The sequence below is a fragment of the Megalopta genalis genome, chromosome 5, assembly GCF_051020955.1.
Source record: "Megalopta genalis isolate 19385.01 chromosome 5, iyMegGena1_principal, whole genome shotgun sequence".
NCBI classification, from domain to species: Eukaryota; Metazoa; Arthropoda; class Insecta; order Hymenoptera; family Halictidae; genus Megalopta; species Megalopta genalis.
Genome location: NC_135017.1, coordinates 15,691,912 through 15,707,970, shown reverse-complemented (window position 1 = coordinate 15,707,970; position 16,059 = coordinate 15,691,912). Strand labels below are relative to the sequence as shown.

Sequence of the window (16,059 nt, the reverse complement as noted above, 5' to 3'; positions counted from 1 at the left end):
CTTTCGGCGTCGAAGAAAAGAGGACGCGGACCGACCGCTGTCGTCGAGCCCGAGAGTGCCCTCGAGGCCACCTGTTGAGACACCGTTTCAGGCCTGGAAAGAGAGTAGGCGTCCGAGAATTCGAAGACAGGACGAACAGGGAGCAAAGCTGACTAGCAGGAGGCGGTGCTCCTTCAGCCGAAGAGTTAATGATCGAGCGAGCAAAGCTCGTCCGCGTCTCGGCCGCCCCCGGGGACAGAGACCAGCTTGCAGAGGAGAGCCCTTATCTATTTTATATCCGTTCGCATAAAGGGCGCCAGTAGTTTCCGGTGTACAGAAAGCTTTCTCAAAGGACCTTCTTTGGCCGTTCTTTTTATTCTCGTTCGTCGCGCCTCGCCTCGCCTCGCCTCGCCTCGCCTCGCCTCCTCGAAGAGTCGGGACACCTCGGCGGCTGAGAGAGCGAGAGAACGAGAGGACGAGGGAGAGCGGGAAGAGGAAAGCGGATGGTTGTTCGAGTCGGCAGAAATAAGAGGCGCGCTCCTGCTCTGATTTGCAAAGGCATTTCCGGGATTACTCTCTCCTTTGGCTGGCTCAACTATTTTTATTCCCGTTCCCCTTGTTCGTCGGCCGTTCTTCGAAGCGAAGCTCTCCCCGCGCTCGAAACTCTGTCCTGCGATCGAGCAATGTTTAAATAAACTGCTCGCTGCCTCGGGAAAGCGTACTCAATTTTTCCACGGCTCTTCCTCTTCCTCGGGGCTCCGCTTTTCTAGCGATCGTCGCGCTTCGTGCGTCGATTCGTTCTCTCTTCACCCGGGGGAGACGCGGCAAGTTCCTTCGGAAGACCATCTCTGCTCCGATAATTTGGCCTCTGCCATAATTTCGCCGTGAATCTATAAAGTATAGGAGGTGGGAAAGAACGCGTCCAGGACTGAACGAAGCGTCGACGTTGCGTCCAGACGCGATTAACCGGACTCGCGAAGTTCTCGAGCATTCGAAAGCCTGCGGATTTCTCGTCGGCTCGATCAGCGTCGGTCGGCGAGCCGACCAGAGGCACGCGTCCCGGTGATCCGCGCGTTTCGCGAACCGCCCGAACCCGGGAGCCCTCGCGGCCCGCAATCCGCAGTCCGTGGTCCGCAGTCCGCAGGAATGCACCCGCGGAGTTCAATTAGAGAGTTCCGCGTCGTTAGGCGCCGACACGGCGGAAAACCGATGCCGAGAAACGGAGGCCGCAACGCATCCTGGACACCGTTTCGGCCTCCCTTTCGCAACGTCTTCGACACCTCGAAGCAATTATAATCGGTCGGAAATAACAGCACGGTTGGTAGGTTCTCCGCTAACTACCGTTCCGAGCGATCAACGGCCGGGATTCGTGGCCGTGCACTTTCCGGGGGCAATCTTCTCTCCCAAGATTTACCGGCGCAGAGAGTACGAGCGAAATACCCGCGCGTTTCTCTCGTTTCGAGTTTGTTCCCGATCGACGGCCGGTCTTCCGCGATCAATGTTTAATTCCGCGAGACTCGATACGCGTCGCGGCGTTATTAATATTTCAGGTGGCACGGGTTCAATTTCATCGGCGCACGGAGCCGGTTTCTCTCCGTCGCTGGAAACGGTTTAAGAAAAAAGAGAGAACGAGAGAGAGAGAGAGGATGAAAACGCGTGCCCGACGAGAGAGCTCGGATCGGATTAGAAATTCGATACAGAGTCGGAGTCGCGAGAAAATCGAGTCCGCGATCGTATATCCCGGCCGCTTTGCCGACATCGCCCGAATCTTTATTTACCGGGAATCGAATCCGTCCCGGGAACAGAAAGAGTCGAGCTTCTGGAACCGCCTGTACCTGCGGATTCTCGGGCGAGAATCGATCGCCGCGTCGAGCCGCGCCTCGCTGCCGGTTGATTAGAGTTCGCACCTCGCACCTCGCACCTCGCGGTTCGAGAGGTAAAACGTCGCAGGAAAGACCTCGACGATCTATCGAACGATACAGAGAAAAGAGGGCTCAAAATTTGGCAAGAAAAGAGAGTTCGCCAGGAGACGACGAAGCTTTCGATCGCGCGCGAGGTCTGAAACTTCGGCTTCGAGAACGTAAAAGCTTCCGTTCGCGATTCTTTCGTGGAGCCACGAAGAGACGGGGATCGAGGAATTTTGAACGGCCCCGTGGATCGTCGCGGAACCGAGTCCTTCGACGTGGAACAGGGGGTGGGGATTAAAAAACGGCAGATTTGGCAGCCGGGAAAATCCAAAAGTAATTGGCCCGCCGCCAAGGGGGTCTGAAGGAGAGGATTTAGCTATCCGGAGCTATCTAGAGGAAGAGGAGGGACGGAGGAACACGGAAACGGTTTCGAGGGTACCCGAGAAGAAGAGGCAGAAGAAGCAGAAGAAGAAGACGAAGAAGAAGAGGACGAAGACCGGACGAGCCGACGACGGATATGAATTTCCAGAAAGGTTTGCTTAAGCAAATTGCGAAACGTGGTCTCTCCGTCGAAGCGAGAGAGGAGAGGAGAGAGACCTCTGCAGGAATTCGGTATTTCGAGCCGTCCGACTCGAAGCCTCCTCGACCACCGTCTGCCAACTTTTTCCTCGACGATGGACCTCGACGACGTCGATCCCGCGTTTCCAAAGGATCCTCGGCGATTTTCGGAGCGCGAGCAATTTGGAATCGCGAGACCTCGACGATTATCGGCGCTCCCTGTCTCTCGCTTCGGATTCTGCTTCCGCTCCCGTCGAGGGACGACGTTCGACTACTCGCGGCTTCCGGGCACCGTCCTGCTGCCCCCCGGCCACTTTTCCGCGGCTCGAGCACCCTCGATTCCCCGCGGAAAATCGATACACGGTCCTCGTCGTCGTATTCTCGTTCGCGTTCCCGCTCGCACCTTGTTCCCTCTGGTTCGTACGATTCCTCGAGCGACACGCGCCAGAGCCTCGTCGGCGCAAGAATATTCAACGGCTCGGCAAACCGAGAAGAAGACCGGACAAAAGTTTGCGAGCGCGTTTCCTCGATCGATCGCGCGCGCGAGAGAGAGCCGAGCGAAGCGGCGCGAGGCCGCCAGCAATTGCAATTAAAACGAATTACAGGCTCCGCGGGTCTGCCGTTTAATCGAGACGCAGGGGCGAACCGCTGTCTCCGCGTTTTCCCCGTAGACGCGGCCTCGAAAATTATTTAGCAGGCTGTGGGGCAAACACTCGGGTGCCTAATTCTCGGGGATTATGGTCGGCGGGACTCGTTTCGAGTCCGTTGACGCTTCGGATCGGCTCGGGGCGTTTCGCCTTGCTTCCGCTCGAATCGTGGAACGTTGAACTCGATCCTAGCGAAGGTTACGTTCCCCGTCGAACGAACTATCGACAGACCTTTCTCACGGTTACGCCAATCTCCCGCGATTCCCGATTATTCTCCCGAATACAAAGAATTCCCTTGTTCCGAAGTTCCGCGAGGCGACGCGAACGCTTGAAAATTTGATTCCGCGGAGTGGCCGGTCGAATTTCCTCGATCGGGAACAGCAAAGTCCATTCCCGGCGACCGCGAGTCTCCGATCCCGGGGTAGTTGGCAAGTTTCGAGACTCGAGGACAAACCGGTAAATTATTTTCGAGCGGACGCCGCCGCCGCGAGAAAAATCCCTTATTAAACGGAGCCGCGGTGGCCGAGGGGCGAGGCGAGAGGCGGCGCGTCCATTAAATCGACAAAGTCCGCAGACTCCCGAGGGATCGAAGAAAGGAAAGTTTGCCGGCTAATGACGCGACGCCGGAACCACCGGGACCGACCGATGTCTTTGAGCTATTTCCGCGCCGGTCCGATGCTCGAAGCGTCGCGTCGACACAGATATTCCGATCGGTTTTCTCTCGAAGAAACCCTCGAGGGCTCCTGTCGAATACGCGATTACAATTAGCCCGATCCGACGACGACGGACTCACCTGAAAGTCGAAGGTCTCGAACTCCTGCTGCGTGTCGATGTCGACGTTCCTGGGCACGACGATGGGGCAGGTGTCGAGGGAGACCTTGGAGTCGGGGGACTCGACGTAGTCCGGCGCGACCGAGGTGGGCCCGCGATCGTATCGGACTTCCTCGTTGACGATGGCGGCCGAGGGGCCCGTGGACGGGGTCTGGGCCTGGCTGACGTAGTAGAGACAGAGCAGGAGCGTGAGGAGGACGGCGCAGACGGCGAGCACGCGGCTCGAGCCGCGCCTCAGGATCTTGTACATGCTGCGGCGGCTGCTGCTTGACCCGGGATCGCGATTCCTCTCTGTGCCGGTCTCGATTCACCTGGACCACCGGTCGATACTGTGCTCGGACGACCTCGAGTCGGTGATCACTGTCGACGATCGCTCCCCGCGCCTGGTCGCGTCCGTCGACTTCATGGGACACGTGGAAGGTGACTCGGGCTGAAACATGCGCGGACGGATTAGTTCCTCTAAAATTAGTAGACTCTAAAGTCTTCGTAGAAGCTAAAGTTGGTCGGCGTTGGGCACAGTCGGCCGCGCCGATGCAAATCCAACGACAACGGACTGGCTGAAGTCCGCCGAATCCTTCGCCGTAGATGCGGAAACTCTTTGGCGATTCTGTCTTTACCAGAGAAACGATCGCGGAGATTTATCTTTCTCACTCTCTGCTTCTCCGCGATGTATATTATTGGCTCGGATATCGGGAAATCGGAACGAGTGCCGCGGATGAAAGGCAGACGAGCGACGAACAAAGGGAAGAGCAAAAGTAAATAGCCTCCGCGTTGAATTACGAGCGGGTTTCGGAGAGAGAGAGGAGAGAAAGAGAGAGAGAGAGAGGTGGCGAGCAGAGCACGGGTTGATTAAACGTCCGCGAAAATAATGACTGACTGTTTTCGACGGGAAATTGCTCGACCTCGCTCGCTACGCGATCTTCGACGACGATCCTGGAACCGAACTAATAAATCCAATAGCTCCGTCTCCCTCTTTTTCGTTCTTTCAGCTCAGATTCAGCCCGCGAATTGTCTCCGCGAGGCAACCAGCCGAATTAAAGCCGGGGCGACGCGCGTACAGCTGAAACGAAAATTCGTCGCGTTCAATTTACGACCGCTGCATCGACGTTGCATCGATCTCGAGTGTTTTTTAACCGTCCGTGGTTCGGCGTAACTTTCGAGTCGCGCACCGATTTACGTAATTTACCGTCTTCGTAGCTGTCTCGACGATTTCTTGTCCCGAAGAATGTGAAAACGAGAAGGATAACTCTTTCTCTCGCGCTAATCGGACTTCTCTCTCTCGTTCGCCGAGGATTAAAAATCTCTCGGGGTCATGGAAAGAGACGATATCCCCGTCGAAGGAAACCAAGTCGGCGCTCCGGCTGGTGCTGGCAAAGGGGTTAAAGAGAAACCGTGCGGAACCGTGGAGGAAGGCGGTCGCGCTCGCGCTCGTGCCGGGAGAACAGCAATTTACCGCAATCCAATTCCGCTGGGAACAATAAATACGACCTGGTGAACCAGAGACACGGTTTCCGAGAAACCTTCCGTCCCGATGTAAGGTCGGCTCGCACGCGATAATCGATCGGCGCGTCGCGCCGCGACCTCGGCCGCCTCGACCGTCTCGGCTCGTACGCCTCCACCGCCGCACAGGCCCGACAATTTCCGTTTCAATCGTGCGCCGATGCCCTTTAAATATTTAAGCGGCTCGCCCAGACAGATACGAGTCAAATTAGAAATCGACCGGATTCCCTGTTTCGCTTCTGTGCCCAGACTTCGACGGAAACGCGCGACACAACAAATTAAGGATCCTTCGCGAGGCTCGAGAATAAACCTGCCCAGACTTAACCTAACCTATTTAACCTTTGCACTGCGATCTCTTAGTCGCGTCGATCGATATTCGATCGTCGCTAATAAATTCCTCTGCGAGAAAGAAAATTTATATTTGTCGTGCATCAACTTTCAACGTTAACAGAAGAGTACAATTTCACAAAGCGTTTTTGGTTAAACCAAACGAATCGTTCACTCGAGTAGAAGAGGAATCTTTTTGTTTCGCGAGGATAGAATTGTTTACGCGTTCTGAAAATCGGTCGAAAGTCGCGAAACGAGACGTCCGAAATTCCGACATTAGCGCCGCCATTGCGAGGTAGGTGCGAGCACAGCGCGACGGCGAGCGATTTTAGAAGCTTTTGCTGCGAGACGCGTCGCCCCAAATTCGGTTTTTCCGCAGAATCCGACTGCCGCGGGAAAAAAGGAACGACGGTAACCGTGGTTAGGCGAAAGGGAAAGTGCTGGTCGGGAAGAAAAGCCGCGGAATAGGGGCGAGAGGAGGAAAAGCGCGGGAAACCGAGCGTCGAGCAAGAGTTTCATAGAGCCAGCGCGTGCAAAGCCTTCGAGGCCTTCGAGGCTTTCGAGTAGGTGTGCAACGGGTCTCAAAGAGCGCGACTCTCTTTACTGGTGGCGCGCGATTCGAGTGGACCGTCTCTCTCTCTCTCTCTCTCTCTCTCTCTCTCTCTCTCTCTTTTCTGCCTCCGAATGCTCTGTCCGTTTATTCGCGATTCGTTTTCGCGAGTTCCAGGCTGCTCGGTTACACGGGGACACCGGAACCCCTTTGAATAGCGAACGTCATTCAGCCGTTCCGTTGTCCGGAGTTCTTTCGAAATCGCGTAATCGCGTTTCAACGCGCGGATCTTGGTCCCTCAATGTCGAGCCCGACTCGTATCGTCCGTTGCCGATGTTTCAAAGCCGGAGAATCGGCCGTTGATGTCTGGAATTACGTTTCGTATTGAAGTCTCTCGTTTCAAAGTATCCACGTAAATTCAGATTACCGGGAAAAGGTAATTCGGGGAAGACGTTCCGAGTGGATCGAGGCCTTCGGATCCATCTATGGAGTTGGAACGATCAATTTTAATTATTTACAAATTCCGCAGACTTTTTTTTACGCGACCCAATTGCGAAAAAACCTCGGCCTGCTCCGATGAACGAAGAGCAGGCGAAACGGAGATCCGCGTCGGTGCTTTGGATCGAATTTGGAGTCGATGCGAGCGAAAATATAGTTTCTTCCGGTCTGGTATCTCCCGGGCAGCAGCCCGTTTAATTGTCGCTACAGCGAGAGCTCGGATTACTCTTTACAGTTGCGCAGAGAAAAGCACGAAGAGCCAGATGGAGATAAAAAGAGAGAGCGCGCACGTGCGCGAAAGCGAGGGGAAAAGCAAAGGGGGTAGAATGAAAACCGGCCGGTCGGAGCCGGCTGCAGCCGATGGAAAATATGAAAAACCGCGAAACGGAAATCTTGACGCGAGAGGGAAAACGGGTCTGGTTGCGCGGCGATTTTCGCGGCCGGCTGCCGATGCGAGGGCAAATGGAAATGGAAAGCCCGGGGATCGCTTGGAAAAGCACGGGTTCGAGAGGAACGGACAGCCCGCCAATTATCGTATGCTAATAAACGAGTCGAGCGGATCGGCTTATCGCGGCCGAAGAAAATCTCGCGCGAAAGCTCGCGGCCGAAACGAGCCCGGCTCTCGCCGCGTAAAACGTAGCCGCGCGCACCGGAACGGCTGAACGCCGAAACGCGATCGCGGCTCGACGGATTTAGACGCGGAAAATAACCGTATCGCGACGCGACGCGACGCGATTGCGAGCCGTTTTATCGAACAGCGGCCATTATTTCCATGCTAACGACAGTACCGAATATCGATCGGCTCGCCGGCCGATCCGTCAACGACGAGCTTCGCTTCGAAATTTCTCTGCGCGCTAATTTCGATCCCGCGACGACGATTCTTCCGGTCGCGTGACGTTCCGAAGGCCGGAGGCCTCGTCTTCCGAGTAATCGACGTTCTGAAAACTGGCAATTCTCCGAAGGGTTAGACCCTCGAGACGAGCGTCTTCCTCGAAAGGCAGCAGCTGCGTTAGGATCTATCGGAAGGCTGAATCTAGGCTAAGCTTCGGTTAGGGTTCTCTGGGAGGCTGGATCTAGGCTAGAAACAACATCTAAAAAAATGGAAGTCCAGGTTCGGTCCAAGTTCTTTTCACATTTTGTTTGTTCTATGCACGTTTCGCGACGGTTGCATTCGAACGGACCAGGGTCTCGAGCTTCGAACAAAGTTCTCCGAAAGTCGAGATACGCGGTTCCCCGGAGAAGGATGTCCCTGGGCTATCGCGGAAAAAACTGTTTCTAAATCGAAGAGTACCGGATGAAGTTTCGCGGCTCCGGCAGCCCCCCCCCCCCAGTCAGGTGGTGCCCTCTTTCGCAGCGAGTTTCCACGAGGATAGAACCGTGTTTACCTTGTTCGCGGAGAAGTTTGCGACGCAATCAACGCCGCGTTCCCTCGTAGAAGGTGTATGCAGATGCGGTCGCAGCAGGTATCCTCGCCGCGGAAACGCGTCGAGGGATGCTGCAGCCCGTACAGACTTTGCGGGAACCACGGCGAGGAACAACAACAACGAAGAACAAGTGGAATACGGAGCAGAAGAACGAGGCAATGGAAAAGGAGACGGGGTGGACGACGAAGAAAAGTCCGATGGTGGTGATGGAGCAGGCGAGAGAAAGAGAGAGAAGAAGAAGAAGCGAGCGTCCGCGACTGTCCACGAGCATCCGCGAGCTCGAACCACGCCGTACTAAACTGTCGGCTCGAGCGGAATAGTTTTGACACGGCCGCCGGCAATATCCGCTTTTCCGGCGACGCGGAGAGCGCATGTGCCGATATAATCCACGCTCCAACCCGTCCATGCACGCGACTCACACGTGGAAACGATGAAAGAGAGGACACGAGCGTCGGTCGAGGGCGCCGCGGGGGTGAGAGGGTGGCGAGAGGGACGCGAGAGAGACGCGAGAGAGAGACGAGAGAAGAGAAGGGGTTGGCGGGTTCTGTGGCCCGAGGGTGTTTTGACTCGCTCGAGACGAGACTAGGCGAGGCAGGCGGTGCGGAGCGGAGCAGAGCATTGCGGAGCAGCGACGAGAGGAGAGGATAGGAGAACAGAGCAGAGAGAAGAGAGAGAGAGAGAGGACGGGGGTTGCTCGGTTGTCCGTCCGTTCTCGACCCTAGTTTCTTGGAGAATCCATCTCGTCCGCAACGGGACGACGATGACAGGGGATGCGAGCCGGTCGAGGGATGGCGTGAAACCGGGGGATGATCGATCAAGGCAAGGGCTGCCTGCCACCGACCGAACAAGTGGAAACCGTGTGTCGACCGGCGACCGGCGATCGGCGAGCACGAGCCACCGTGAAAACGAACGCGTTTCTCGCTCCCCGATTCCCCCTCGACACCCTCCCGGCGCGGCGGCACCCTCTGCTGCGGCTGGCTGCTAACTCACCCGGTTCCCGGCATCGTTATCGGCGATACTCTCTAGCAGCACAGTTTATCGGAGAGTTTGAACGATTCGGGACTAGTCCAAATTCTATCCGGATTACAGTGTAATGTCTCCCTTACCGACGCTCAGCTTGTGTACAGAAATGGACAATTTGGGAAGAGGAGATACGATAATTCGAGCCTTGCAGCTCGTTTTTATAATTGTGAACAATTCATAACTATAAAAACGAACTACAAGGCTCGAATTATCGTATCTCCACTTCCCAAACTATCCATTTTTGCGCGCAATCTGGGCGTCAATTAGAGAGACATTACTGTAGTTTGTTCCGAAATGGTTTTAGCCTATCTCTAGTCGAGTTCTCGGCTTCCCGCGGGGGTTCGTGCGAGAACGTTCTACTCGCGGATCAGGTCGCCTGAAATACTTTCGATCGGACGAGATCTTTCGAAGGTCTCTGACCGGGTCAGCTTGTTCCGAAATCCTCCGAACGGGTCGGGTCGGGTCTTCCGAAAGGGTCCTAATTGGGTTCGGTGTTCCGAATGGGTTAGCGGAGGATTAAATCGTCTCGAAGCAGGGTTGTTCCAGTTGGGTCGAATTATCTGGAAATCTCGGTCTGAGTTAGGTTTTCCCGGAAGACTCTCGAGTTAAGCCCGGTGGTGCTCCGAAATTACCGGAAACAAAAGAAGCTGCAGCTTCGGCGAGCCGAAGCGAGGAATCGCCGCATCGCTGCCAGCGAATACAGTAATGTCTCCCTAATTGACGCTCAGATTGTCCACAAAAATGGACAATTTGGGAGAGGAGCCTTGCGACTCGTTTTTATAGTTACCGATTGTCAACAATTATACAAACGAGCTACAAGGCTCGAATAATCGTATCTCCTCTCCCCAAATTGTCGAATGTCTCGGCTGTCGGTCAGAGATCCGCGAGAGATCCTATTCTTTCACGACGGATCGATCCCCGGGATTGATCTTGAAGAACGCGGTCGCGGCCGCGGCCGAAGCCCCGAGGAACTTCGCGACCGAGTTCCCACGCTCCCGTTGCCCTTTCGATCAACCTAATCGCTGCTCGACCGACCGTCGGGCCCACGCAGACGCGTGCCTTCTCTTGCGACGCGAGACGCGTCGGGATCGCGATCGATTTTCGGCGACCGAGGACGGGCTCGGGCTCCCAAACGGATCCCGGCGTGTCGGTTTAATTTGTGACTGCATATCCCAGCAGTCGCGTAGCCCGCGAAACGGCTGACGCACCCACCCTCCGATTCTCTCCCATGGATATCGATGTACTATATTCGCTCTCTCGCCCCCTCTCTCTCTCTCTCTCTCCCTCTCTCTCCTTCCTGCTGCAACCCGGGAAAGGATATCGTTTCTATTCCGGTGCCTATTAACGCTTCAACGGGCTTGCGCACGGTTCGCTGGAAAATTTGTCGCGTCTATCGGCGACGCTACCTACTACCTACGGAAACAAACGTACTTGTTGCTCGCTCCGAGTGCGAGCCGATCGAGCCACAGATTTTTTCGCAGCTCCTACCTGTCCACGACCATGCCGCGAGGCTTCGATCGACGTATCCATTCACGCTATCGACGAGTTGCCAAATAATCGCCTGTAGCTGCAGGATGCGACGGATGCGCTTCCGAAAACCTGCTACGGGAAGAGTCTTCGAGAAAAACCTGTCCGGGCGAACTCTTTTGGGAAATCGAACGCGGTCGGACTCTTCTATGAGAACGTAACTCGGACGGACACTTTCGGGCAACCCGACTACGGTCCGCGAAACTTTTCGACGAAGGTCTCGCGGATCGAATTTTCTGAAAACCGAGTCGAGAGGGAATTTGGTGGATCGCGGTTCGAAAAGCAAAACGATACCGTTATCGGCTGCAAAAACATCCGGTAGGCAACGGGCTAATAAATTTATTCCGAATTACGCGGAGCGCGTATTCGTTCCTCGGCCGCGCTTTGAATACCTGCCCCTTCTCCCTACTGGCGGCCGGTGAATCGAATTAGCCAGCCGATTCTAATTACGAGTTTACGGACTTTCTCCGGCTGAATATAAAAGCCGGTAGTTTTCCTGCTGCGAGAGCCGCGCGCCGCGCCGCGGCCGTTATGAGCGAGGCCTTTTTATTAGAATCCTCGTTTCTTTTGCAAATGAAGGGTGGACCGGACCGGGCTTTTCTATGCTCCCGTCTCCCCGTCGCCCCGCGGCTCCGGCCGCCAGCCTGCCGGAAACTCGCACAGAGAATCGAGTTTGCATTTAAGGTCGAAAATCGCGGGCGCACGCGCGCCGTCCATGGAAACTTATGGAAATGGAATCGAACGGTGCTGAATATGGAACGAGGGGACTCGCGCTGTCTGCCGGCAATTTTCCCGAGGCCGCGCTTCGCCGACACCCGGTGCATAGGCCGAACATCGAAGGGGCAGTGACTCTGATTTGCTTTTCGCTCGGGTCGCTCTCACCGCGGACCTGCGAGCGTCGGGGATCGTTTGAACTTCGGTGTTTGCCGAACCGACGCGGCTTTTTTCGTCTGTGCTCGGACAGGGACATCGCCGACGCCGGTGTCGACGGCGTCGCGACGTCCGCGGAGCTAATATCCGCTCGACGACGGACCGAAAATCGAAACGCTGCGGAATTTTCTATCGGGATCGGGTCGGTCTAGATTTCAAGATCGAACTCTCCTCTTTGGATCGACCGATAGAAATTTTATCCGCTATTATTTCTAGTCGCTTCGGCGAGTTCGAAACGAAGCTGCGCTTTTGGAACGCCAACGCCGGGTAAGCAGAGAACCGGATCGTCCTCTGTGGAATCTTTGACAAATTTTTTTCAGGACCGAAACTACAGTGAACTCGGAGATCGAAGCCTTCGCTTTGAAACGACGCTTCAAACATTGATCCAGGATTTTTTTTAACGGAGTTGTTCGACGGAAACGAGGACCGGGTCCGACCGCTTCGTTTACAGAACCGTGAAGTATAGCTCTCGGTTGGAGTTCGATAAAACGGCTGAAAAAAATCGTAGATCGAATTTCGATGCTTCGTTTTAAAAAGGAAGCTTCGATCTTGGAAAACGCGCCGGTTGGAACACCGCGAAAAATTGTCCGAGGCTTTGGCAAGCATTCGAATTCGAGAGTTTCGCGTTACAGTAATGTCTCTCTAATTGACGCCGAGATTGACCACAAAAATGGACAATTTAGGAAGAGGAGATACGATTATTCGAGTCTTGCGGCTCATTTTTATAATTGTTGACAATTCGTAACTATAAAAAGAAACTGCAAGGCTTGAATAATCGTATCTCCCCTTCCCAAATTGTCCATTTTTATGGACAATCTGAGCGTCGGTAAGGGAGACATTACTGTAGACGGTTAGCAGGAGTTTCGGGCAGAGAAGAGACTGTTAACGAGACAGGAAGTCCGTGGCAGATGCCTCGAGGCTAATCGAGCCCTCTTCCCTTTTCCTGGACACCGTGTATGTAGCATAAGAGTGGTACGCTACCGGCGCGGCGCGGCGCGGCTCGACGGACCGTGTACTTCGCAAGCATGCAGGAAGTCCTTGTTGTCTTCGTTACAGGCTGATTATGGCCTGTCCCTTCTCGCTGCGAAGCGCGGCTCTTAGTTCTTAGGCTGTCTGCGCCCGAGCCCGACTCGCTCGAAGGAAGGGTAAGATTGCTCGTCGAAAATCGAAGCAACTTATCCGATCGGACAAGATCGAAGCGTGCGTTGAGACGATCGACGCTTCAGAGAATCATAGGCGATCGACGCCTCGATAATTATTCGTTGGAAATTCGTATACAACGAAATCAACGAAGAGATCGACGCGTTAAAAGATCGCCTCGTTCCTTCCTCGCAACGATCGCAGCCTTATTTATGATTTTCCGGCGCTTCGGTCAGTTTCCCGGAGCAAATTGGCACACGCGGCAATTTTTCCGGGCGCAGCGTGGCTCTGATATCGATTATCTTTCCGCGGGGCGAGTCGCGCACCATTAAACTCGATTTTATCGAGCCGCGGGGACGAGCGCGAGCGAGATGTCCGATGCGGCCGGGCCCGGCCGCGGCGGAAAAACGCGGAATATTTCTCCGCAGGGAAGCGAGTTCGAATCGGGACTTTTATCGGTCCCGTTCCGCGGGCCGGGACTCGGTTCTCCTCGACTCGGCACGACTCGGCACGACCCGGCTCGATTCCGGCCGCGGAGAATCGGTCGCGCGCATTTTTCCGCGAGATTACCGTCGTTTTTCAGCAGCTGCCCGAACCATTCTTGCGCGGCGACAAATGGCGTCCCCGATCGGCCATTTACCGGCGAAACAGCGCGTTTTGTCTCCGTTGCTCGAACCGTAGCTCGAACGGCTGCTCGACGCGCGAGAAATTATTTTGCCGGTGCGATTAATGGTCCCCCTGCGCGGCCGGATTAATGGCTGGCGCATAAACTTCCTCGATAAAACCGGCCGAATCCGATACATCGCGGAAAAATCGCGCGAGGGACCCTCGTCTTCGCTTCCGTGAAATCACCGGAATCTTTAGCCTCGCGATTATGCGACGGTTGTTAACGCGGCGGTTGTCACGGATAATGCGGGGAAATACCGGAACATGCGGGAAAATCTCGGAAAACGATGTTCGATGCTCGGGGAAATCCTGTTTTTAATCAAGCAATCGACGAGTTCTCGCGTCGCTCTTCGAAAGCGCGCCGGTTCGAGCCACGGAGAAAAATCGTTCGAGACTCGAAACGATTGCCGGAGTCGCGGAATCGAACGTACGGGGCTCCGAGCACGATTGGGATTAGATTTTTTTAGCAAGCTTTAGAGTTTCAGGGGAGAGAAACTAGCTACCTCGTTGGTCGACCAGCTCCTCGACGCAAAAGTTCTCGGCGACGCAGCGTTCCTGGATCGTTTCACCGACGTTTCGCCGACGTCGACGATCCGCCACGAGGAAAATTGCGGCCCGCGATCGCTCGACGCTCGAAACGGACGCGAACTAGCGAACCGGCCGGTCCTCGCGAGCGAAACTGCGCTCGGGTCGAAAGGCCATCGGCCAGACAACCTACCTACGAATCTGGCCAACTAACACCGAGTTACGACACCGACTCGCACAGCCAGACTGCGTGTAGTTCGCGCGTCAACGAGCATCTTCACTCCCCCTGCCGCAGCTGCCGCCTCTGCGGCCATGCCAACGGCTCGGCTCGGCTCGGCTCGCGATGCCGATGACGCACGCCGAGATTCGATGAGCTGGTTTTAATCGAACCCTAGGAGAACCGCTGCTTCCGACCGCGCGGATCGGTCGCCCGACGCTGCGGCACCCAACAGTCGAGCCGAACGGTCGAAAGATGCCGTAATGGCCTGGAGGACTTCTTCGAGAGTCGCCCAAGCCTCGCCCTCTCCTCGTTAGACTCGGAGGAAGTTGCATAAAGCGTCCAGAAGCTTCCGAGGCGAGCGGACGCTTGCGAGCACGGTAAAGAGCGTTTGGAAACGAGGATCGCGACGATTCGGAGCGAACACCGTGCACCGTAAAGCGTAAACCGTGACCGGTCGTCGACGGGAAGCTGCACGAGCCGTACACGAGGTACGCGCCGCGTTGAAACGCGAGGGCTTTAACGACCGAAATAACGTGGAAGCTCGCTCGTTTACGTCTCCGCCGCGTAAATTAACGTCCCACACGTTATAGGCCGGACACCGTGAATGACTGACCAGCTGCTCGACTTTCGCCTAACTCGCGAAACGCGCGCACCGGCTGCCGGCCTCTAACAGGTGGCGCGAACTTCCAAATTTCGAACGAACCCGACGCCTACGAGCCGTTCGATCGTTTTCGCCACTTTCCGCGGCATCTTCCGCAGGCGTTGACAGTAAATCAGGATCGGCATAATTTGCATGATTTTCGGCCGAAAGCAAGAGTCGATCGGGGGTAAATCGGAGCGCGACGCCGTGAATTATTTTGGCTCGAATCTAGAAACCAGCCGCGACTGCCGAGAAATTGGCAATCAAATTTTCAGGCCCGGAACAACGGGTGAGAGTAAAGTTACGCAATCGTCGCGACAGTCGTCGAGATGACCACCTGGCCAGTCAGTCATTCATGGAGCTCGCGACTCGCCTCGTCTCGCCTCGTCTCGCCTCGTCTCGCCTCGTCGCGCCGCGCCCAACGTCGCGTCGACGCCGGCTGCAAGGGTTATTTTAGTCGAGGAACACTATTTCCGTAGGACTAGCGCCTAATCGAGTCTACGAGCCTACGAATCTACGAGCCTAACAGCCACGATGTCGCGCCAGAATCGGGTCGAGCCTGTTTTCTCGATCCCGATCGAATTGTTCGACCGCGATGCGACGAAATTTCCACTTTCGATCTTGGTTTTCTCGATCGCTCTTCGAATCCTTGATAACTTTCCGAATCGTTCGACTAGCTCGGCTGGGCTCCGTGCACTCGTTGACTGGGCCGCCGCGCGTCAGCCGAGCTCGCCTCTTATCGGTCAGTGGTTTTCATTAATAACTCGTAAACATAGCCTCGGAGAAAATTTTCGCAAAGAAAAAAGTTGCTTCGAATGACCGCAGGAACCTCCCATTTCCGGATTACGAGACATTTTCGAGACACCCTGTATAAAAACGAGCTGCAACGGCTCGAACAATCGTATCTCCTCTTCCCAAATTGTCCATTTTTCTGCACAATCCGAGCGCCGGTTCGGGAGACATTATTGTATAATGTCATGCATGAACTTTTCTTCTCCCGTTCCTAGTTTACGATGCGAGCCGCGGAGACGAGAGAGGAGAGGCTGAGATGCGGCGCGATAAAGACGGCGGGATCAGGGGCAGGGTTAGGGGCACGGGCACGGGGTGCCGCGATCGATAACCAATATCCATGGAAACTGGATCCCGTGGCGACAGGGCTCTCGTACC

At 55.4% G+C, this 16,059-nt stretch overlaps 1 protein-coding gene across 3 annotated transcripts in view; it reads right to left on the bottom strand.

Moving 5' to 3' along the window:
- Positions 1–16,059, bottom strand: part of alpha-Man-IIb (alpha-Mannosidase class II b) — a 66,526-nt gene that overhangs the window by 33,385 nt on the left and 17,082 nt on the right. For 2 of the 3 annotated variants that reach the window (XM_076522229.1, XM_033481905.2), the window contains one exon: positions 3,885–4,352. In XM_076522229.1, coding sequence (XP_076378344.1) covers positions 3,885–4,172 — 288 coding nt within the window. In that variant the 5' untranslated portion in view covers positions 4,173–4,352. Of the gene's footprint in view, positions 1–3,884; positions 4,353–8,182; positions 8,524–16,059 lie in introns of those variants that run through there. The other variant, XM_033481906.2, reaches the window with a different exon arrangement.